We start from the raw sequence: 25116 nt of genomic DNA, 5'->3' as shown, positions 1-25116 counted from the left end.
GAAGAGAGGAGGTACTGGAAGAAAGTATACCTTAAATCAGGAGAAATATATACATCTTTAATTGCATTATCATCACTCAAGCCTGTTCTAAAAAAATGCAGTTTATTAATTTCTGCCAGAAGCCCAAAGAATTGCTAGTATTTTTCTTTCCACAGAGAAAAATCTCCTTCACAAAGTCAACTGATGTAGACCAAAGAGCCAAGAGGAGGGATATGATAACATTCTCACACTTCCGATTTTCTTCTGTACTCTGTGTACTTTATGGAAGATTTATGTTCATGGTTCCCATTAGCACTAATGGGAACTTTGCTCACAAATCGGCCACACACAGAGTAAAGAAAAAAGAGTCCTCAATACCATGCTGGCTGATGAGGATAATACTAATCTTTTTTTTTCAGGAAACTGCTCCTTGGGAAATCATCTTCAACTGCTGCTGCAGCAACACAGAGGATTTTTTTGCAATTGTATAAATGTGTTAGGAAATAGCTATGGTGTAATGAAAACAATATTGGTCAAATAACACTGAAATCCTTGCTCAGAGACTTTATCAACAACTGACTGATAAGCTCCCAGTGTATATGTTAGGATTATCCATATTGTGTCAGGAGTAGCAAGTGTGTTTGTATGGTTTCTAAGTTCAGGGACATAGTAGAGCCTAGTAGCTCAAAAAGACAGAGAAAGAGCAAATGTGCAGTAGGGCCAGCATCCAGATAAGGAGGTCACTTGAATGGCTGCTGATGTTCTAACACAGAGTTCAGAGTCCAGTCACCTGATAAAAAGCATTTGTGGTTAGATGATGCCAAATGCAGACTGCAAAAGAAATAGAAGCTCAGTGAACCTACTGCTTTGATTTCAAGCACAAGAGTACAAACCTTACCAGCAGTGCTCACAGCTCCTGTGCAGAGCTGTGACCCTGACTACTGCCTATATCCAATCCCAGAACTTCAGGGCAGGTTAGAAGGAATTTTTCCAAGAGATATAATGGAAGTTACTCTGAAGAGCATTGAGTGCTGTCTCCTGGCATCAGGATGTGAACAAAATCACTTTTCCATACCTTTTAGTGTGCTTACTGGCAGCCAGCCTGAACTTTTTATAGTTTTGCTTAGAAGATACATGTGTTATGATCACTGTATTTTCAGTGAAGATAATGTATTGTGATGACCATGTGATTCCTCCTTTTGGAAAAATTGCTAGAAATACTGAATTAGAAGGCTGGAGGAAAGCAGCTATGCTATATTTCTGGCTCAGGAGAGGCTGCAAAATATTTGTAGAACATAAATGACAAATAGGGATATAAATTATTTCAGCTCATAAACAAGTATGAGCAGATGAAATATTGTTAGAGTATTGTATCAGCAAAAGCCCTGGCAGCTGAAACTTTTTGGAATGAAATTTTTCTGCAAGTTCTGTAATTGGTACAATAGAGAAGAATCTGACAGTGTTTTGGGGATAGATTAAATGATCACAGCTATTCCACGTGTACTTCTGTACCTTTGAGTTAGCAAGTGATATTATTACTGTTAAACAACACAACTTCTCAAAGGTATTAGGGAAATCTTAAACCAATATGGTCATGCAATATTCCATACAGATATGTATAAATATCCATGTGTACATGAATATAGTGCCAGTTTCACTAAATTGTATATTCTATAATAGATCAATGTTTCTCTAGTTGTAACTGTGGGCATTGTTATTCCCTTCCATGACTCGGGAATTTCTATGTTCCCACGTGTAATAAGCCAAGTTCCATGTCTGACAACTGCTAGTCATATCTGCCATTGCTAGTAGTGAGTAATGATGGCTAGTAATGAGTGCACAGGTCTCTTGCTTATCTAAATTCCTGTCACTGTGAAAACAATTTTGCAATAATGTATAATTTTTTAATTAGACATTTGCATTATGAGCAGCCATTGAAAGACAATTACAAAAAGTAAGTTTGCATATAAGATTATTTTGTTACCTAGGACACTTTTCATGAGAGATGTTAGTGATTTTTTTTTTTCTTAGCAGTGGCTGTTTTGATACATAGTTGACTGGATGCCCAGTTGGAAGATTAAGTGTATGAAAACTTTCCTCAGCTGGGTCTGCCATGCCTGTCTGTTGCAACTTGTTTCAAAAAAATTCACGACAGAAAACAGACATTGCTAAGTTTATGCCTTACTCCTTACCTTGTTTAAAATTCAAGCAGCAGTGAAATGAAACTAGACCTTAGTATTCTATGCCCTGAATAAAAGTCTTTCACACTGTGATGGTCTGTACTCTGTGTTGGCTGATGTTCAGAACTAAGAATGCAAACAAAATCAACCTTATGATGCATGCCTTACAGAAAGGTGCTTTGGATTATTTCACACCTATGTTCAAGTTTTTATGTGCCACTGGACATCTGTGTATCTAATATCTGCTCTCACAAAAAATTTGTGTTGTTAGGGCTAAGTGATATACACAAGTATTTGCATGTAAATAACTTTAAAAATCTGATGTATGTAATATGTGAGCTGCTGTCCCACTTAGTAAAAGATCACTGGATGCTTCATTTTATTTATCAAATGCTCTTTTTAGTTTACACAAATTTCAGGATGAAATCCATTGAAGCATAAAAATATATAGTCTGAGCCAAGTAATAGGATCATTGCTTTGTTTTTACAGAGTCATTTTCCTTACAGATCATCACTGGATTTGAAGTTTATTCAAGGAAAACCAGATTAAAGACTAACACTTGGCTCAGTGATGTCTGGAAAATTATATAAAATACTGAAAATAATATAAAATACTAAAGTGAGAAGAGTCCTTGTAAACAAGCATAATATTACCACAGGATCAGATTGAATGTTTAACATATGTTTCATCTTCCAGCTCCAACTGAAATACCTACAGATGTGAGTGTAAAAGTTTTGTCATCTTCTGAAATGTCTGTTTCTTGGCACCATGTTTCTGATAAATCTGTGGAAGGATATCAGGTGAGTTTAGTGGTGGTGACACTGTGAATCTTCTTACTCATTTACTATCAGTAGTTATAGCCAACAATAATTCCTACTTTGGCATTCCATCTCTTAGGGTTCACTTCTCTTTAGTTAGCATGTTCCATGCAGATTTTAAATCTTGGGAAACTGATTATTTGTGTTATATATTTCATAACACTAAAATTGATTAAGAAATGTATGTTTGTACTTTGCAACTAACAAAATGCTCATGATTTCATGAAAGAATTTCTTTATGTAATTGAATGCCTATCTATAAATTCTTAAAACATATTGAAATTAAAATAACTCTGGCCCACTTAAATTACCCACAGTTTTTAATATATTTCACTCGCAAATAGTATATTAAGTGGGACTACTTGACAAATGCCAGCAATCCAGTATAACAGAGACACTGCTATTATGCAGGACACTGATGTTTTCTTGATGGTTTCCATTCTCCACATGAAGAAGAGCTTTGGTGCATGTTCCATCTGATCCATCTCAGTGATGTTACTGGTGAAAATTGTTCTTGTCCTTCTGCAGAGATGACAACAGCCACAGGCTGGGTGCAGTGAGAAATGGCCATGTAGTACTCTAGCAAGGAAGTCTTAACATCATCCATGCACAGTGGATGCTGACAAACTCTGCAGTATGCAATCTGCTTACTTTGGCTCCAACCCAAAATAGGGGTTGGGGTCTTTAGTTTGTGACTTGCCTTGTGATTTGAGTTTTCTGCAACTTGAAAATATCCTCTATGTTCCAAAATAAGGACACACAAATGAGGAGTAATCTCATGGAATGTATTTTTTTAAATTAAAATCTATGAATAAATAAGTAGTACTTGGATTTTTTTTAGAAAAAAAGGAAAAAAAAAAAAAAAGAAATGTGGGGGATCTTTGGGCCGAAAAGAAAATAACTGTTAGAAAGATGGGATATCCTGGGAATGGACTATCTGTTGCAGGGACTATGGATGTTTGTTTTGATAGCTGTAGTGTAGTTTCATTCACCTATTCCTGGAGAAATACACTTTCACTAATCCAGTGTGAACTGATCCCTTGTACATGTACAGTGAGCAGCTACATTAGAATAGAAATTTCTTCTTTTTTTCCCCCTCTTTTTCTAGGACAATCTTCTAATTATCAGGACTATGTAAAAAATTCCATCTGGTTAGATGATGAACAGGCTGGTGGTCCTAAATTACTGCCTTACAATGCTCAATAGGTTATTAATTCTGAGATCTCTTTCCCCAGGGCAGTCACCAGTCTCACTCTAATAGAGGGGAAGGCAGCAAAAGGAAAGTCTATTCTTCTTCACTGAGAATGAAAAGAAAGACTTGTGTTCCTGAAGATCAGAAACCCCATGAGCTCTGAAGGAGCCATAGGACAGGGCAAAAATAGAGAGGGTTGTTCTGGAAGGTTAAGGCCACCGATAGCATTTGTGAAGTTGCAGTAAAAGTTGTGGTGGAAGTAGTATTCAAACAGCATTATAAAATTCTAGTGACTATCTCTGGAAGGCTCTGTGTCTATTGGTATTGATAAATACTACAATAGTTACCTTTCAATTACTGCTCAGATATTACACAGGTTAATAGAAATCATCATTCACCAGAGCACCTTCTGTTTGCTTTTGGTCTTTATCGTTACTTGAAAATTGCATAATTGACTTTTGAATGCTAGAGTTTAAGAGGTGGGAGTACCCTGGGAGCAGAGAACCTGAGGTATTTCACCTGTGACACAATGCTTCTCACACCAGGAGGAGTCAGATTTTCCTGACACTAGTGCATACTGTCAGGATGACTGCCCCCATGGTGATGAGTGTGAGCTGATACATTTTGCCATTACAGAGGTGTATCCTCATCTCACACTTAAAGAAGAGATAAAGTAGGAAAACTATCTCCATCCATACAGAGGATTTAAGATTTATGAGTTCTTACAATAGACTGCTAACAGCCACATCTCTGCAGTGTATGCAGCACGAGCAATAATATCTGTATTTTATGCTGCTTTTATGTAACAGATGTAGGTTTATTTTATTAAACAAATTTATCATTATTCACCACCATTGTCTCTTGTTGACTGAAATATGCTATTAGCATTATTTCTTAATATAAGTATATATTTGTGTCAGTCCTATGCAGAACTTCCAAGAATATGGAAGCTTTTGTTTCATGACACTTACAGAAACAGCTTCAGTATATTGAAGTTTGAATAGAGGAGAAGACCATGAAACGCAGGTTTTTCCCTGATTTTCACACAGAGGGCTGCATTAATGCATGATGGCTAAGGCATTCCTTCACACAAATCACAATTGGCTTATTTCCCACAAAAACTCCATAGAGTTCTGTTAAAATCCCCTTCTGTGTTCTCTGGGGTTTCATTGCCCATAGATTATTCTAACAAAGTAAATGCAGAGCACCAGGAATTAGAAGGCTGTCTGGAGCTACTATATAAGATCTTTTAAAAAAGAGAGAGGGGCTTCTCAGTAGAGTGGGGAAATGTGACCTCTTGAAGCAATGTGGCACGTTTAATTCCTGAAGCAAGAAAGAAATTTCCAAATTATTTCAAGAATGTTTGAAATTATTTAAATATAAAGTGAGAAATGTAGAAATATTATAAAGAAGACGGTAGTTTTCTTAGCTTTCAGAGAAGTAATCTTTCTTTTCCAGGAGTTGCTACAATGTTCCAAATATAGAAATATGGCTGTGTATTAGAGAAGAACTTTCTGTGTTCATAAGATATAGCTCACACAGTATAAGAGTAAAGTCCACAACATTGTAGAAAAACAATTGTATTTGGGATTGAAATTTTATTTAATTTTAAAATTATATTACTTCTGTCTGAAATGTAGTATGTTCTCAGTGAAGAAATTTGCATTTTCATTCGTTGTTCTTGCTGGCCTTGTTTGATGCTCTGTGTTACTTTTGTATTACACCATTAGCATCCCTGTTCTGAAAACAAACATCAAGATTGTAAAAAGCTTTGCAAGGTAGAGGAATTCAAAGGCTTCCAGAATATGCCACATGATTAATAAAAGCTTCATATAAAGTATGTTATCTATCTTTAGGTAAAGCTGATACTTAATTAACATAATAGATCATGTTAAAAAATAATTAATTAGTTTTCAGTGGCCAGCTAAAATCAACAACAAAACTACTATTGGTAATGTCATGGTTAAGAAACTTTTGGCCACCTAGAACTTTACAGACATCCTGTTGCTGCAGGCTAGAAACTTGTTTGAACTTAGAGGCAGAGGTAGACATGGCGTTCTCTAGCTCCTGATGTACACACCCTCTCTCACCTGAGTCAGCCACTTACAGTTAACACCTTATGGTGTACATTCAACAAGACCTGCTTATCTAGAACTATATGTTAATTGTAATCATATAAAAGAAACTCTGACTTGAAGATCACTATCAGACCTTCAGCTGAATGGCTGTCAGTTTCAGGTCCATGCCACTTTGAAACCATTCATCTGGTGGAGATTGCCACTCTACTGCTGAAGCCTGCAGAATGGACTGGATGCAGAGTCCTCACTCATTTTAGGGTAAAGGCTGTTCACAGGAAAATAGCCACTTTTATAAGTACAAATGTTATGAGTGTGATTGCCTAAATTACTAAATTACAGTAAACTGATATTTAGGATGCTAGTGGATGATACTTACAGAATGCAGCACATATAGAACTGAAGATTATCTTTTTGTGCCTGCTGAAAATCAGGTGTGCGTGCTGAACTTAAAAAGTGAGGCCAGTTTGGTCTGCAGATACAGTGATTCTCCCTGCAGCAGGAAAGAGTGACAAAGGCCACTAAGATGTCACATATTTATTAATCAGTGAATAACACTGGTGGGAAGGACTGTGGCAAAAAAACACTGATAAGAGACAAGCTACAAGAAATATTTAGTTGACTGTAATCTCTATGTAGTGATACTGTTCTCATGTCCAAAGACATTTGAAGTAAATAGAGAAATCCCCTACTAAATCCCCTGCGTCTCTTCTTATTCAACCACATCATGTGTTCTAAGATAAAATAAAGCAATATTTTTTATTAAATATTGTAATTTAAATGTAAATGTGAGAAAATGAAACCTCACCAAACAAGGGTTGTACGCACAACTTGTAAAGAAGAAAGCTGTGATATTAACACTTTGATTTCAGTTTTTTAACCTATTCCTTAAATGAAGTTTTCATGGACAATGTCAGAAGAACAGAAGGGCAAAGCAGTTACTATTTAAAAGACAAGATGACAGGTTACCTCATGTCACCAGTAATGTCTTACCAAGTAAGATTTTTCCTAGAGCCTGAATTTACCAACAATATTACCTTCTTCCTAAAAAATTTAAAATGCTTTCATGTAGCATACACAAAAATCATTACAAAGTCAGGCAGAAGCTGAGCAGAAATGCTGAGGTGGAAACACTCAGAACCAAAATGTAATAGGCACATTGCATTTCTGCACTTTCAGGTTTGTGCAGTGATTCAGTTTTATGCAAATGGTTATAAACCAGACAAGACCCAGAGACTGACAGCGTTTCACTCTCATTTGCATCTCACAAGGCCATGCAGAATAGGCCTGTGTATGTGAGGGACTGTATGGCATGGCATCACCCCATAGGAATTACACTGTTTTAACCTGGTGCTTTGTAATGCATAATGAATTAAAGTAGGATGGGCCAAGTTCCTTGGAGAAAAAACTATCCTCCTGGAATTTCTGTGTGCTCTTAAATGGCTTTGGTTTTTAAGGTGTTACAATCTTACAGTCATGTTTGTCCCATATTTTAAGTATTTTCATGTTCATCTACTTTGATAAATGTCATATTGTGCTATGAAACCTGATTGAATTTAGCTGAAGAACTCTAGAAAATGGTTATATAAACCTATCGAGACCTACACATGCAGCTAACATGACTCAATGCCTTGCATTTTGTAGACAGAAGTACAAAAGGCCTAATTTTTTTAAGACATTCAAAACAAAATACACCAAAAACTTTATCAGAGTTTAGTCTCTACTAGTGTAAGAAAATAGTACTAAACGTCAGAGTAGAATGCAAAAACAAAAGAGCAAGAAAAAAAAAGTCTTGTTCTTTGAAGGCATTATCCAGCTCCCAGGCTTCTAGTGACTTAGCTGGGAACAAGTTATACCACTGTGAGAAAAATATACATAATAAATTCTACATTTATTTCAGTTTCTTTATGCCTATACACAACTTGGTTAAAATCACAGCCTGTAGGAGGAATTCTATGCCATTGCTGTTATATTTCTTTTAGCTGGCTTATATCCGAATATATAGTATGGGAATACATCTGTTTTTATAAAATTTCTTTATGGTTAAATATGTTAAATTTAATCCTCCTATTGGCTTGCTTACAGATTCGTTACTGGGCTGCTCATGAGAAAGAAGCAGCTGCACAGCGGGTACAGGTGAGCAATCAAGAGTATTCAACCAAACTGGAAAACCTGAAGCCTAACACTCGCTACCACGTAGATGTGTCTGCCTTCAACAGTGCAGGCTATGGACCTCCCAGCACCACCATTGATGTTGTTACCAGGAAAGCACGTGAGTAAATGGAGCACTGGATTAAGCATAATCATGTCCATTATGCTTTCAACCATGACTTCTCATTCATATCCCAGATGTTGTCTCCTCATGTGGTATTGCTTGTTAGTCTGAAAATTTCTGCTAAAATTCTCCTTCCTCTCTTTTGTTGCCATGTTTGATGGGGATGTTTTACAAAAGGCAGTAAAGAGGCTAAGATTATATACTCAAAGGAGGGTCACCTGCAAGCTCAGATCAGGTTGCTCAGGGTTTTGTCCAGCTGGATCTTAAAAATCTAAAGGAATAGAGATTGCACAACCTCTCTGAGAAACCCCTTCCAGTCCCTGACTTATTCTGAGCATGTAGTCTGAGACTCTTAATCAATTTTGTCCTCCTGCCATGCCATCCAAGAGCCTGAATCCTTCTTGATCCAGGGGACAAGGGGGCTCTTAGGTCCCCTCCAAAACTGTCTCTCCCCAGGGTGAACAAGCACAGCTCTTTCACCCTTCCTTCACAAATCAAGTGTTCCAGATCCCCACCAGGTTGGTATTGCTCTGTTGAACTCACTCCAGATTACCAGTGTGTTTCAACTATTGGGAATCCCAAAGCTGGACACAGTATTCTCAATGGTGAACAGTTGAGACCAGCTATTACTTAGACATCTATACACTGCCTTTCTGTTTAGTCGGTAGCAAGAAGGATTCTTATGATTTAAATGTGACCAACTGCCATTTTCATCAACACCAGAGCAGCAGACTCAGGCATCCTTGAGAAGTGGGTGATCTGAATCTCACCCTAGCATTAACATACCATTACAGGTTTATGAATATTGCTCCTGACTCAATGAGGATACCTAGCACTAGCATTGACTGAACAATGTAATAAAAATATCTGTGTTTAAAACACAGTTATCCAGGCTAAAAATGCATGCAATTAATTTGAGGATTTATCTCAGTAAGTAGTGTATTGTACAAATTGCATGTGCAGGGTTCATTAATAAGATTCCATTTTCTAAGCTTTTTGTGTAAGTTATGATGTGGTTTCTGCAGTGGGCTACTTCTGTTTCTGCTGAACTGAATTAAATGATGTAGAAATGGCTGTAAAAAGTTGATTAAATATTTGATATCAGTGAATAAATATGGCTTACGCCACATTTCTGGGAGGTTCTGAAGGTAGTTGCATACCAGCAAACACAGTGAAGGGTAATGTTGGCCACTTCCATTCTGGCTACACAGAAATGCAGACCCACAATGCAGCCACTGCACAAAGCCATCCAAAATTGCCTGGCTGGAGCTGTAGCAGTTCATTCCAGGAAGGAGACTATTCCTTGCTCATATATAGGGCAAACTAATTTCCATTTTCACATTTTTACATGTCTTTATAAAAATACTATTGAACATTTATGAAATCTCATTTATGTGTACATTATACATATTTTGCTTTTCAGCTCCAAGCCAACGTCCAAGAATTATCAGTTCTGTAAGATCTGGTTCAAGGTACATCATCACCTGGGATCACGTGAGGGCAATGTCAAATGAATCTGCTGTTGAAGGATACAAAGTATGTAAATATTTTTTATCTTTCTGTATGATTCATGCAGTGCATTTTATAGATAGTATTGAATTTTTGTACATAATCAGACTTAGACCTGTTTGAATGCTGAAGAGGAAGGTATTGTGCTGAACAATCACAACCATCCAACAGGCTTAGGGCAAAGCCAGTGGGCTTAGTCAATATGATGAAAAAATATTGGGGCACTGAAATTTTATGAGAGAGTTCGTAGCAGTGACTGCAACAACCTCATTTCTCAAATAATCACACTTATTGTCTGTTGGCTTAAAATAATGCATAGAAAAGTTGTACACTTTATAGTTTTTCCTTGTATCAGTGTGCATTGTTCCAGTTTTCCTTTCCCATCTCCATGGGGACTACAGTTCCTGAAACGTAAACTTTTAAAGTCTGAGAAGATAGAGGAAGGGAAGGGGCCTCTGCCATAATTAGATGCTGTTACTCTGTAACTACAGCAAGTGTATATACCAACTATAGGGCATGTGTAAATCTTCAGATATTAGTTTTTGTTTAATATTGCTGCTTGCTTGGTAGTAAGAAAATTAGTATCATATTCTTCATTTGTAAATTTGATTGTGGAGTTGAATTCCTTCCTGGGAATTGCTAATAGTGTTTCATAGAGTTTATTTCAGAAAGAAGTGGGATCTTTTCTAAAGGTCCCACAATATATGTACCATCCCATTAGCAATAGTTTAGTGTCATTGAGAGTTAATACTAAAATTTATAATAGTTTCACTTATGAAAATGGTTATAAATTTTATGTCAGAAAACCCAGCTAGTTCTTACATTTTTATTTGATGGTCTCTGCCAGCCTGCATTATTATTCTCCATCACTTAATTACCTATTTTGCATGTAAGTGCTGAAATTATTTTTCAGAAGTGGCAAAATTTTGTAACACAAAATGAGAAAGCATCCTGTCTAGATTCACCTTATGTAAATGGGGAAAAAAGCTGTATTAGCTTTTATATATATATATACATATATGTGTGTGTGTGTATGTATGTGTATGTATGTATATATATATATATAATGTTTCATGTGAATAAAAACCGACTACTTTTTCATTGACACACTGTACATTTATAAATGTATCTTCATGGAAATGCAACATTTTAATAATTTACCATGACTTTCTTAGGTACTTTATAGGCCAGATGGACAGCATGAAGGCAAGTTGTTTTCCACTGGAAAGCACACGATAGAGGTCCCAGTCCCCAGCGATGGTGAATATGTTGTTGAGGTGCGAGCACACAGTGAAGGAGGAGATGGAGAAGTAGCCCAAATAAAAATTTCAGGTGAGCAGATAACTTCCCTTTTCCTTTGCCACACCCCTTGGAAATGGGAACATCAAAAATTGGGAAGGTAGCCCTTCAGCAGTGACTGCACTGAGAATAAGAGTATATCTTTAAAGAACAATGCTTATGCTGTATTATCTGTACTGTGAGGAAAGCTGCTCATTCCTAAAGGAATGGACCTCCTATCTGCAGGCTTTCCATAATATATGCAACTTATATCACCTGGTGTGAGCTCATTAGTATCACCATTTTTATTTGTATGAAGTATGTATTTTGTGTGTATTTTGTTCTAATGAACACCTGCACAGCTGACATTTTTTGCCTAATTTTATTATCTGTGTTTATCTGGCATTGTTTCCTTTTATAGCTGTTGTTAGATTAAAGAGGCTTCTTGTATATAATATATTCTTCCCATTAAGAAATGTGACTAATGTCACTAGCCAAGTGACTAATCAAATGTTGAAAAGACTGTGTACCTTGAATTTCTCTGCATTTGCATTTTCATCAGCTCTTAAATAATTTCATCAACTCTTTTCTTTACCTTTCCAGCTTCTGAGACTTTGTTTAGGACTGTAGATACTATATAGGCCATGTTTCAATTCAGCTGCCTGCAGAGATATTCTTGCCTCCCCACACTTAACTACTTACAGCATTATTCATGAAAAGCTTTCATTAGCCATTTATTACCTTGCACGGGGCTATTAAATGATTTTCATCTTGTTTGTCCAACACCATCTCTAAATCCTTCCTGGAATCCTTGCTTTCCAGGATGCAGTGTCTCATCCTTTTCAGAGTATCACCACAGTGTCATGTCTTTTTAACTTCATGTTTCATTTTGCCTGTGACTATGACAAAGCACAGTTGGTTTGAATAGTTCAAGTCCCTGTGCTGTCTGAATTTGGTATTAATATGTTGTTGTCTCTATTTGCCATTTTGGTTCTGTAGGTTCTTACTTCTGTTTTTGATAAAAATATTTGGATTGTATTCAGTCTACAGCTGTTCAGTGTGGAATTGCGCTAGAAATTCAGTGGCCATTCTTCAATAATTGTGTTTTGAAATCTGCTGGTGATTGAATTTTTAATCCATTTAGCATACATGTTAATTGTGTACACCATGTTCTATGAGAATATTTTGGGATAGTAAGTCAACTGCTTAAAAAAGCTGGAATATATTGTGTTGTATTATAATACACTGGGACAATCACTTTCAACATATTTTATATGGTGTAAAAAAGTTGAGTCTGCTGCTGTCTTCAGGACATGTCCTGAGTATCTTTGTATAAAGCATGCATTATAGCCTGCCATTGGTGTGGTGCAAAGACCCTTTAGGTCACAGCTGGCAGTTTGCTTCCCAGATCAAAAGCATTGTGTCAGTACAAGGTCAAGCCCAAGCTGATCAGTCTTGCCAAGATTATGATCTGCCCCAAGTATGCCTGTACAGAATTAGCACCACCAGGAGAGTTGGCACCTTACAAATGCTGGTTTGCAGAGTTTTGCATTAAAGGTCTTTCACACTGCAGACAAGATTTCATGCACAAATTCTACCATACACCAGCTATACAGGGAATGTACCTCTGGTGACCTAGACAGAGGCAGCATTCCCTGGACTCAGTTTAGGAAAGTTTGAAAAAGAGACAGAAGGCAAGGTAATCTCTTTGGAATACATAGGATACAGTATATCAGGCAAGAATTTCAGGTTATTTCTAGGCTGCTTTTCCAAAAAGCAGAACAAGGTATAGTTTTAACACCTACACATTTAAAATTATGCCTGCTCATTTTTATCCTTAAGGAAATCTTCCAGTAATGCATCAGGGTTTAGAATAATTGCCCCAAAAGAATGATAGAGTACTGAAATTATTATTTTCTTTTAATTATGGATTTTCTCAGAGAATTGCAAAGAAGAGAAGTTTGATATGAATGCATGTTTCGATGCTTGATTGACAAAATGGAAGTTACATATTTACACAGAGATATAAACAATAGTTAGAGCAAAACATAAGGCATCTTACCAAACTCAGAGAAGAATATTGCCTTACATGATCTTTAGACATCTGATTCCAGAGTTTGCAAACCTACCTAATTTCGTGCAGAGATAAATGGGCAGAATTATGCAGCTAGGGCAGAATTTTCAAATAGCCTATATGCTGAACAGTAATGGCCAGATCTTAAACAAGTAGTGTTTTACAACACCAGTGTTTCATCCAGATGGGTGTTTTCCTGCTGTTCACTGGGTGTCAAATCCAAAGTAATCTACTTAATATGGCTGAGTAAGGTGTCTAAGCTCCCATTATGATCAGCTGTCATCTAGGGTGTATTTCAGAATGTTAAACAAAGCCTGTAGCATTTGAGATGTCCCAGTTTACCAGGGAAATCCACACAATTCTGACAGGCATGGCATGGAATAGGGGGGCCCTGAGACCTTCTGGATAGGCAGGTTGTCTTGGTTCTGAAAAATTTGGAAGGGAACTTCCAAAGGGATGATTCCTTAAATGGCAAAATTCAGCAGTTCGTCCCTCCACCTGTTTGGGAGATAAACTTCCTTTGAGAAAAGTGGAAAGAACTTTTTTATTTAACAAGCAAAGTATTTATAAGCATGAAAAATGAATAATATTAAACAATAAAACCTTTTGCTGTTTTGAGGAGTTGACAAATTCAGGAAGTCATTCTGTAGTTCAGAGAGAGTCCTCTGTGGGTGTGTTTTGGCTCTCACTGAGTGTCTTTCAGTCCCTCCTGTGCTGGAATGGAGCCCCAGTGGGCCACACACATGAAGTCCTGGTGTTTTTTTATGGGTTTTTGGTCCAGAGCATGTTTGAAATAAAAATAAAGGAAAATAAAAAACAAAAGTCCAGGTAACTTGTTTGCCTCAGCTAGCTAACAAAACTAACTAAAAGCAAAGGAGAGCTCTCTCTCACTCCCTGCCTGTGCTGCAGACGACATGCACCAGGAGAGAGCTGAAGCTCTTAACTCTTTTTGAATACAGCCACAAAAAATCCCAGTTTTTCCCTCTCCCCTACTTCACTGTCAGATCTAGTTTCAAAGGCACAAAACTTATTTCTGGCATAAAGAGACGAATGAGAATAGAATTCAGCATCATAAAGTCACCCCAGGACACCAGAAAGGTGGAGGCCAGACAGGACACCAGAAGACATCTTTTATCCTTTATTTCAGGTTCAGGAGCACTAACTGGCCCTGAGGTCGTAACATGGGAATTAAGACTGTAGCATGTTTTAACTAACATAATTACATTTGAAAGTCAAATGGAAAAGAAACTAGAGGTAGATTTTATTTCTGTCTCAATCTCTTTTTTAAGGAGAAAACTTCCTTTTTGTTTTCCTCATCCTTTTCCATCTCACAGAAAATCCAGTCACCTGCAAAAGGGAGAGGCAAATATCCTACAGCTACTTTGCTCTCATGTAACCAGTCAGCTTCCAACAGGATACACTATTTTAGTTGAGAGTGATATAAAGGAAGTTTACCAAACACAGTTATCTCACATATATTTCTTTTTTGTCAACATCTTGAAATAAAAGTTCTTATCATAAAATTGCTCTCTGTATATGTGCATTCCAGCATACAGCTGTAATCAGTGTAAAATACAGCCATGATCTTTTGTATTTTATTGGCCAGTGCCTGTTGTAGAATAAGGAGCTTGGGGGTATTTTTCAAGCCCATTAAAGTGAATTAATGAGCTACACAGTTTAAAACTAATTACTGAGTTACCACAAATAGATAAAGGTTGGAACAACTTTTTTAACCAATAGAGTATTTTTCAACAGTTAATAATAGGCTTATCTGTTTCTTTTGAAATATAGTAAAGACTGAGAATCTTTTTCTTCTCTCTTTCATGATTTTTGGACTGCAGTGCTTTGTCATATTACTAATATTAGTGTAATCAAAACAGTCTTGCAATCAGTAGGAACTAAAACCATATGGTGCTTGGCTCTTTTTTCACTTCACTTGTGTAACTGCATTGGCCTCAGTACAATTGCTTTATGCCAGAATAAAGAAAAATAGAATCAAGCTCTCAAGTTTTAAAATTTCATCCAGGATGGGAGAGTGGGGAAGGTTACTCTTCTCATTTGGGTAAATATTGGGAAAGAAAAGAAAATACTTTCATCTTCTCATGTGAAATTAGGTTAATGTCTCAGTTTAAATGGTGACATGGTCAAAGAATAATTTATGTATTGTATATGCTTCTAGAAAGAGAACAAAATTAAAGTTTCTCTGTGTTCACTGCACACATATATATACACATATGAATTCAATTTGCCAGAGGCATGTTTCAGTATCCTGAAATAGTATTTACTTTGAAGTACAGCTCTTTCAAAGGAAAATCCATAAATTTTCCTGTACTAATTTACACAATCCTTTTAATTATTTAACTTTTAATTTTTTCAATTACTATTTGAAAGGGGACAAATGTTTATTGTACATATTAGTATCAAGTAAGTCAGGTGACCATTCACCTCTCATGTGGTATAATTGCAATCTTTTGTTTGTGATTTGAAAGTGTCCATCTGTTGCAAAGATTGTTGTAGTAATAAGAGGAGGAGAACACAGGTAAAAATTGTAATACTGAAGAAAACAGACTATGTCTAACTGGGGCATGACAGTCCTTTGTTACTCACCTTGGAATGATTTAAACATCTGGTACAAAAATATAGCAAAAAGCTTCTACTAAAGTAAAAGTACATCTCCAAAAGAGTTCTCCTCTAAAGGAGGAGTAATTTTCAAAATGCATTTGCTTTTGTCTCATGACTCAAAAATTAAGTAGAAAATATCCAGAATGCCCTCTAACCTGGTACATATCTATGCTTAAATCAACATATTTTCTCTGGTATTTTTCTTGATTTTTCTTCATCATCACATTTTATTTCATCCCAATTCTAATTTATTGGTATTGCCTCCTTTTAGGCCTTAGTTTGATTGAATAAGGTGACAGTTCCATGCATTCCAACATACTCAGTGATAGAACAAGTGTTTTCTTGAAAAGCCACATTCTCATGAATTTCAATTTTTTCTCTTTTTCATGTATTCAAATTCAAAGGTTGAACAGACAGTGGAATTCTTTTCATATATAGTTGTATTTTCTTAGACTGCATTATCCTGTGATAATCCTTGTTTCCTTTCTTCCTTTCTGCAGTGACTTTAATGTCCGATTTATGATTTTTTTCTGCCTTACTGAAAACCAAGGCCAAGTTGAAGCTGGTCTGTCCTGTTGGACTAATTTATTTTCCTTGCTGCTACTCAGTCCATTATTTTCATTGTCTGCATGTTTTTCCTGTTGCATTCCAGCCCTAGGTGCTTCTTGTTCTCACTGATCATTCCTTGTGATGGTGCAGTGCTCAGAGAGCAGAGGCAGTGAGGCTGTGCCATTGTTTTGCACCTGAAGAGTTTCTGCTGTTTGCCCAATGTACCATGTGGTTTTTAAAATGTGGACTATTTGCAAGTCAGAAAGAGTGACACATCTGGTATATAGTTGGGCTGAATTTATTTGTAAGAAAAATTCACAGATCCCTATTTTCTTGAACAAGGAGGAGTAGAATCCTCCCTCAGAAATCCCCAGACATGCCAGCTGGCCAAAGAAGATCCTCTGGCTAAGTCACAGGGGAATCTCCTCATGCTATTATTTGTTGCTTGCACAACTTAAAAAAGAGTACTTTTTATAAAAAGATGTTACCAGTGGTCCTCTACTTTGCACTCCATATGAAGGAATCTGTATTGAATATTAGTGTATGTGAAGGGGAAGAGGTATTTGAGAAATACCTATGTTTATTGACAGCTAAGTAATAATCAAATGACTGAAAAATTTCTGATTTTTCTTGGAGTCCAGGTCATCTTTTCATGTTGGCAGCCCAGGTCAATTCTTGTTGGCAAGGTCTTGTTGGTCTTTTCATGTTGGCAAGGCTAGAATCAATGAAAAAGAAGCCCCAGCTTCTGCCTGCTGACAATGCCAAGGTTCCAGGTGCTATTGCCAGAATAAAACAAAATGTTTTCTTGACTCTGAATTTTCAAGTAAGAGAGGACAGACTAACATGGGGTGGAAAAACCCCCCAGACCATCAGCAGCAATTCAAATAAGTTTTTCTTAAGATAGATGAAGCTGTTCCCTAGATTCACAGCAACCTTAGCATAGCACAAAACATGGGCAGATGGACAGGCAGCTTTGTTTCCATCCCATACATCTAGTACTGCAAAAACAGTAAATCACAGAGTTGTGAATCACTCCATAGGGCCTTTCTTGAAAGGTTTATGGCACAGGCAAGAGGAAAATTTCCTCGTGCACAAACAAAGGTTTCCTAGACAAGGGAAAGTTGGATGCATGGTTTAGTAATGATGCCAGTGATGCAAGATAAGTGTATTATAATTAGTTCTGTTATTTTCCATTTACCATGAATAGGTATAACAGAATTAAAATCATGTCAGCTGATTTCTACCTATTTCCTTTGCAATAGTCTTTCATGAAGACAGTATTTCCAGCTGGGACAAGAGCTTTCCAACAGCCAGTTGAAAGAACAAAAAACCCACCTCTTCCTTTTATGCAGTTTAGTTTAACTTAAATAAATATTTCTCCCCCATTTCTGTTTTTTCTGTTGTACCTGAGTAAATATGAAAACATTGTGAAAACAAATACAAATGAAGCCTAATAGCTGATAAAGAAACTAATGACTTGGAAGAGGCAAAAATCCATTCATTTTTTTCAGGTAGGCTATTTTTTCACACAGAAGTGGACAAAAGTAGTTAGATGCAAGGAGAAACAGAATATGAGAAGGCTTTGCAATTAACCTTTCTTATAGTAAAAATGAGAGATAAAAACTAGACAGCCATAATGGAATATAGGTCCTTGGATCAAGGACCAAAAGGAGAGTAATATTTGCAGAAAAATGGGTAGGAGTTTGGTCATTCTTTCAGAAAAACAGAAATCTGTTTTGCAAAACAGACAGAAAAGCAGACTGTCAAGAATGAGTTTTTAGGTTGTTTGAAGAATCAGCGGCAAAGGTATCAGCAAAAACAGATTTAATGTAAAAATGAAGGCATGACAAAATGTACTTAGGAAATCAGAATAATCTGATATAAAATCACTCAGTCTAAAACTAAAATCAACCTAAAATTATCTACATGGAGGCAGGGAATGGAAAAATATATGGGTGAGGAAGGGTAAACATAAAAAGGAATGAGGGAGACTCTCCAGTTGTGTCAAAAGGTTTGAAGGGGTCCCCCTTACCAAACTCAGCCTTGGACTTGATCAACAGTTTAGGCTTAAATGTTTTAGCAGCACTTGAAATTTAACAGCACTTACTCAATAGCCTAACTTGAACAATTTCAGAAGAGATTCTGCAGAATTTACTGCAGGCACATCAGTAACTGTCTTGTAGGCCTGACTTGTGAATCTAAGAGAGCAACATTCACAGTACAATTGCTATGGCATATTCACACTCACATGCACACTAAAGGAGTATGTTCCTGTTGAGTTCAGTGAAGAGCTTGTGTTGAATGTATTTGTATCTTCTCAACAGGTTGAGCACTTCTCAAGGAGTGGGATTATCAGCCCAGGCTGTCATTGGCATTCATCAGCAGTCCTCTGAGCATAGCAAACTTGAGAGTTTGCTGGCTCTGATGGTATCTTGGGTCCAGGCATGACTGAGCAGCCCCACTCAGAGGGAGGTTGCAGCTTACTATGGTCCAGCAGAGCTCAGAGATCCTTTTTTTGATAATCCAATATGAAAAGACACTTATGTTGGGAAAAGGGACAAAAGTATCACATATAAAGATAAGTAACATTTAAAGAAAATAATAATGTAACAAATTGTCACAAAGGCTTAGGAAATACATCAAAGTCTGAACTGTTTTAGTGCCTGTTTCATTTAGGCATTGATTTCATTTCTTTTGAGTATATTTGGATGACTGTTGCATAGTGTTCAATATGCAAAATTTAGGATCTCCTTTCAGAAATGTAAAAGTTTCATCCTGGATATTATGTGATTGAGATGGCAACAGAGAATTTCAAGTACTAATAGAAAGCTGTGGATTAGTGGGACTTTACAAGGAGTTCCTGTGATATGTAAAGATCTTGCTGAAGGAAAAGCCATCCAGCAGTTCTTCTTTTCCTTTACTCAGACAGATAAACAATCACTTCTGTGAAAAAGGCTCCTGAGAATAGGAGACAGTAAAAAAGTTAGGTTAACTGCATGCATCCCCTACAGGTTTTATTTTATCTTAAACTACATTCTGACTACATGTTTCTATAGATAGTTTAGTCCTAAACTTAAAAAATATCTAATAAACTTTAAAATAACTGCAGTAATTCTATACCAGACAGTAGTAAAGCTCATGCAATATTTCACTGGTTTTGCTTGGGACTCTTGGGGGCGGAGGGGGGGGTGGGGAAAGAAAAGAAAAAAACCACCAAAAACCAAAACCAAACAAGCAAAATACAGCAAAAACCCCAAACAAACAAACACACACGAAAAACCCCACAAAATACTAGCCAAATTTAAGGGCATGTGTTATGTTTATTTAAAAGAAATGAGGACTCTTGATAGTGAGTTCACACACGGTACGTACATTAGAGTGGTAGTTGGGTTGTGTGGTGCTGATTTGGTTTTGACATTGATGGCTTTAGTTTGCAATTGCTTGCACAGTGGATCCATAAAATGCTGGTTTAGAGGAGAGATCACACATTATAGCACTGAGGAGAGAAAGAATCTTCAGGCACTACTTATATCCAGCTCATACCTGGTCTGACTTCAGAGGGAGCCTAAAACTTATTCTCTTTTAACTTACATCCACATATTTATTGTGTACACACATCAAGTCTTTATCTGGCATTCTCTAGCTTTTAAAAGTTGCTAAAGCTTACAGATCACATTTGCATTACTGCACAGAATTAAATCTTACCTGTTCTTAGGAAAATTGTTTTAACTTCCATTCATGAGCTGCAGGAGTGTACTGTCTGTCATGGAATGGCAAATGGTGTTACCTGTAAAGTATGGATCCTTACATGTAGGTCAGTAATCTAACAAGAAGGAATAAGATGATCTGTTTAAAGTGCATTTATCCTGCTAATGCTCTGTTAATTTGCTGTCCAAGGATAGGACTTGCTTTATTTGAGCAAGCTGGTAAATATATCTCTGCAACGGTGCCTAAACCTTGTAAGGAACCACTATAATGAGGAGAATTGCAAACTGTTCTGGAGCCAGTAAGCACATGTCAGGGGAAGATTTATTATTGCTTTCTCTTTGTAGAGCAACAACACACAAACAGATGTTTCCTCATACTTGCACATCGTTCAACTTCACTCAGCAACCCTTTTGTCTCATTTTCCTCCATTAGAGGAGTTCAAAACTTTTATTTGTGTCTTTCCAACTGCATTATCCTGGTCTGACAAAAGCAGAATACATGGATATTCTTAAACACAAAACCAGATTTTTTCCCTCTATGACTTCATTCATTCAGAACCTCTACTTTGATATTTAGGAATAAAAACTAAATATTAATGTGCCTCATAAATCACTAAAAAAATGAGATGTATATACACCTGTACTTTCACAGTTTGTCACGCTGTGCTTGTTTTTAGGCCTGCTGAAATCTCTGCCATTCAGTTTGTGTATTACATTCTCAGTATGGTTTTTCTTCATTTAACATTTTCTGGAGGCCTGTTCCAGCAGCGCCTCAGGACTGTTAGCACCAGCTGCAAGCACATCTGTGCTCAGTGTTCAACAGCAAGCCAAGCAGTAAGCTGTGTCCTGCACTGCACATCTCCATCCTGATACAGACAAGCCCTCTCTGGGATGAAAGAATAGCCAGTTCTCAGGCTCCTTTGGCCCATCTCCACGACTGACTGCCAGGCACAGTTTGGCTGGGTTTTTTTCTCTATCGATGCTTCTCAACAGGGAGCTGAACCATCACAACACAAACTGCTTAACAATAGCAATTCTTATTTCTGTTTGCCAGAGAGAGTCATGTAAAGTTTGTAAGCCATAGATTAATATTTTATGTCTTAAAATATTTGTTTAAGAAATACTCTTGTGACTCTAACAGACACAAATGCCACACTGCTAGAAATCAGCCACCTGGACTTTGTAATCTGGCAAGTAAACAAATGGACCAGGCTCTTTGACATCTCTCAGATTATTGCTGTTCATATGAGCATTAACATTTCCAAAGGTGTCTCTTTGCTTTGTCACATTTCAAAGACTCCATTCATTTTGTTTTCCCATGATTAAATATTTATTTTGACCTTTTGCCTCCTGGTATAATAACCTCCTGGCTTGTTGGACTGGCCAAATCAAGATACAGTGATGTGTCCTGAATGGCCTTGTTTCTTGTATAAACATGCTGCATAAACATGCAGCTCTTGCAGTATAAAAGAGTGAGTTCTCTGCTGTACTGTAGCAAATCTCTTTGTCCATTTCAGATTGTCTGTACAGGTAGGGGCTGTGCTGAGATATACCACCTGGTCTCCAGCCTCCTTACTCTGTGGACTTCAGGATTATTCCCCCCATACAAGTAGTGCTAAAGTAAGACCAAGACCAATTCTGTGTTGTTTTCTGTTTGATGCACAGGTGCCGCTGTTGGAGTACCAACCCTGCTCCTGGTCCTAGTGGTGCCTGCCCTGGGTGTCCTTGCCTGCTCGGGATTCTGAATGTAGCTGGATTCACCTTGTCCTCCACCTAACACAAAGGACTCCCTTTGAAGATGAGGACCACGATTTCTTTTTGATTCCTGTGGCACCATCCTAAGCCAAATAAGTTACACTTTAAAAAGAATAACCCTACCAATTTCCTATGAACTTTAAGAGGACTGAGGCATCCAGGAACTCCTTCATGAAGTAAATCAACTTTTGAACGGCTAAGAAATATTTTTAACTTGTTCCAATATGCCTTATAAAACACTTATGCTGATCTGTGACAGTTGCATGATTCGGTCCAATGGGGCAAGTTACAGTGTTAAAACCCAATAACATAGGCTGTACAGTGAAAGTAAAATCACCATACGTAGGTGCTTTAACTTGAATAACAAATTGTGAAATATAATAGAGATTGAAATGTTGATTGTATGTGATAAATGTAAGAGTACTACGTCTGTCTGTACTATCCTGTATGTTTTGTGTACTGCATATTTTTGAATAGCCCCGTCATCATTTATTGGGATTACTGGTTTTTAGAGAGACAGTCAAAGCAAAAACATTTCATTATTTAGAGTTATATTTCTTGAGGTTATTGAATAGAATTTGAAGGAATTCAAATAAAAGTCAGTGATAAGGATTTTTTTGTTTTAAATATTTTTTGGACACCTGAGGCATGGATAGCATGCTCAGCTTAAAGGAATTTACCTGTGCTTCACTGACCCAAGATTTATTATAATCTTTTCTTAAAAGAATTTTGTTGAAAAATTCTGTTATGGTAATTGTTGCTGGGTTTTGGAGTCAAATGTCAGCTTTAAGGGAAGCAGCGTAATGTATTGGTTTTGATTTAGTCCTATTCCTATTGTTATTATTAAGGTAGCAATATAACACTTAGGAGTTTGGAGGTGAGTCCATGCTAAGATCAGCCAAGTGGACCATGAAATGGTAGGTAACGTGTGTTATTTTTTAAAGTGAAAAGATTTAAAATATAAAAAAGAAAAAGATATACAATAAATGGCAAAAGCAGAGTAGCACAGTAAAAAAAAAAATTATTATATTTACATTTTTATGCTGCAGACACCAGGTGTTACCTTTCTGTATTGAAGGCGTACATTTGGGAGAACTATATGATTTTTCAAGAACTTGATGTTATTCTAATGTTCATAGTGTTGTAAATAAGAGTTTTAAAGTTCTGAGACCATTTCTCTATTTGATAGAGTACTGGGTGATCCAACTGTGTGTTAGTATGTGAAAGTCAGATCCCAACTGTTAGTCAAATCTACATGTTTACTATGGCCTTTTAAAAATGGGAACTCTATTAGAGATAGAGAATGTTTTTGTTCTGACTGTGTCTAGAGTGTTTCAGTGCTGGGTTTCTTTGTTGGTTTGTTTGGGGGTTTTTAAGTTGTTAAAGAAATGCACATTCCTTTCATTTTTCATGGTATGCTGGGATTAGTTTGAGTGTGAATGATGAAGAAACACAGTGATGTTGAATCAGCTGGCTCAAGTAATAGTGCAATGTCTGATGCTTCAAGAATTATAAGCTTTGAATCATATTTTATTAGCACAACCTTGCTAGCTACTTAGAAATAGATTTTATCTTTTTAGAACTGATACTGTAGAGGTCTGTAATAATATTTACATGAAGCAAGGATAGGTCTATTAATAATTTACACCCCTTTATTTTATTTGTAATATTTTGTACTATATATTTACATGTAAAACGTAGTGTCTTCATTACTAAATATCAATAATATGATTTTAGTTTAATTTTAACTATTTGTTACAAGATGAAAATTTTTTAAATAGGCAAAAGTGATAACTCCCCTATAGAGGAATGTCAAAGTGTCAAATACTATTGAGTTTCATAAATTGTATAATTATTTGAAAGAAAAGTGAGCTGTCTTCATACATAAGAAACATATGCTGTAAGCCTTCTGTACAAAAAAAATGTGTTTTATTGTGTTTCATTTGGTTTTGTTCTTTTGCAGTATGACTCATTTTTATATAATATACAACCACAAGTACATCTTTTGCCAAATGCATGATTGCCTTTTACTTTTCTAATACATGGTGTAAGAAGCAAAGCTGTTTCATTTTTGCATGGAAATGACCTGGGAATTAAAGCCACTTCTCTTTTTTCAAATCAGCAACATGGATGAGGTAGGTGTCACATACTGATCAGATAGTTGGAGACTTTTCTGTTTCACATAATTGTGTAAATTTGACTGGGACCTTCAGCTTCAAATTGTTGTCAAGAAAAACTAACTAATGTATCATCTGCTTTAAAATGCAAGGTTCTTAATTAAAATTTATATAGATAGACATATTTGTTGTTTCTTTATATTTCAGGAAAATTGATATTGCTATTATTTGATACTGATAAATATTGAACTGGTTTTTTAGTTACTTTTTATCTTTTCTTTTCAAATGAGTAGAACAGGACTGTGCTTTGTCCTTTTTATGAATGAAAAGTAAATGACAATTAAATAAATGTATTAATGTTACTCAAAGTATTATAACTGTCTTTTGAATTGGAACTTTCTAATTTCATAACAGTGATGTGGTCATCTCTGCTAGTAAAGGTGTGGATAGAATGAAGTCCTGTGTATCCCTGCCCTGCCTTCTTTGACTATTGCTGGAGTTTAAGAGCTTTTCTGGATGATTTGCTTTGATTATAGGTGATACAGATAGAAAGATTTTCCTAAAATCAGAAACAGAGAGCATCCTGAGAGCTTTTTGGCACTTCTGGAAACAAGAGATAACTAAGGAGAGTATTTTTTCAGGTAACATTTTCTATTCCTGTAGATATATGCTGTGATTTAACCCCAGCCAGCAACTAAGCCCCACATGGCTGTTTGCTCTCTGCCTGAACGTGGGTGGAGAGAAGATCAGAAGAGTAAAAGTGGGAAAGCTCATGGATTGAGGTAAAGACAGTTTAATAGGAAAAGTCAAAGCAGTGCACAGATGCAAAGCAAAACAAAGGATTCACTTGCCACTTCCCATGGATAGGTGTTCATCCATCTTGCCCTGCCAAGGAAGCAGGGATTCACTATGGTGATGGGGGAAAACAAATGCCATTCCTCCATCTCCTCCCCTGCATCTTCCCCCATCTCTGTATGCTGAGGAT

General features: G+C 36.6%; 1 protein-coding gene across 6 annotated transcripts in view; it reads left to right on the top strand.

The window, feature by feature from the left end:
• CNTN1 (contactin 1) overlaps positions 1 to 24493 on the top strand; it is a 203097-nt gene extending 178604 nt beyond the window's left edge. For all 6 annotated transcript variants that reach the window (XM_079303574.1, XM_079303577.1, XM_079303576.1 and 3 more), the window contains 5 exons: positions 2857 to 2960; positions 8331 to 8517; positions 9944 to 10056; positions 11205 to 11361; positions 21925 to 24493. In XM_079303574.1, the coding sequence (XP_079159700.1) occupies positions 2857 to 2960; positions 8331 to 8517; positions 9944 to 10056; positions 11205 to 11361; positions 21925 to 22004 (641 nt within the window). In that variant the 3' untranslated portion in view covers positions 22005 to 24493. The remainder of the gene's footprint in view (positions 1 to 2856; positions 2961 to 8330; positions 8518 to 9943; positions 10057 to 11204; positions 11362 to 21924) is intronic.
• The last annotated feature ends 623 nt before the right edge of the window (positions 24494 to 25116 follow it).

This window comes from Erithacus rubecula, assembly GCF_903797595.1.
Source record: "Erithacus rubecula genome assembly, chromosome: 4".
Taxonomy (NCBI): domain Eukaryota; kingdom Metazoa; phylum Chordata; class Aves; order Passeriformes; family Muscicapidae; genus Erithacus; species Erithacus rubecula.
The sequence above is the reverse complement of the archived record's forward strand: the minus strand, read 5'-3'. Positions and strand labels throughout refer to the sequence as shown.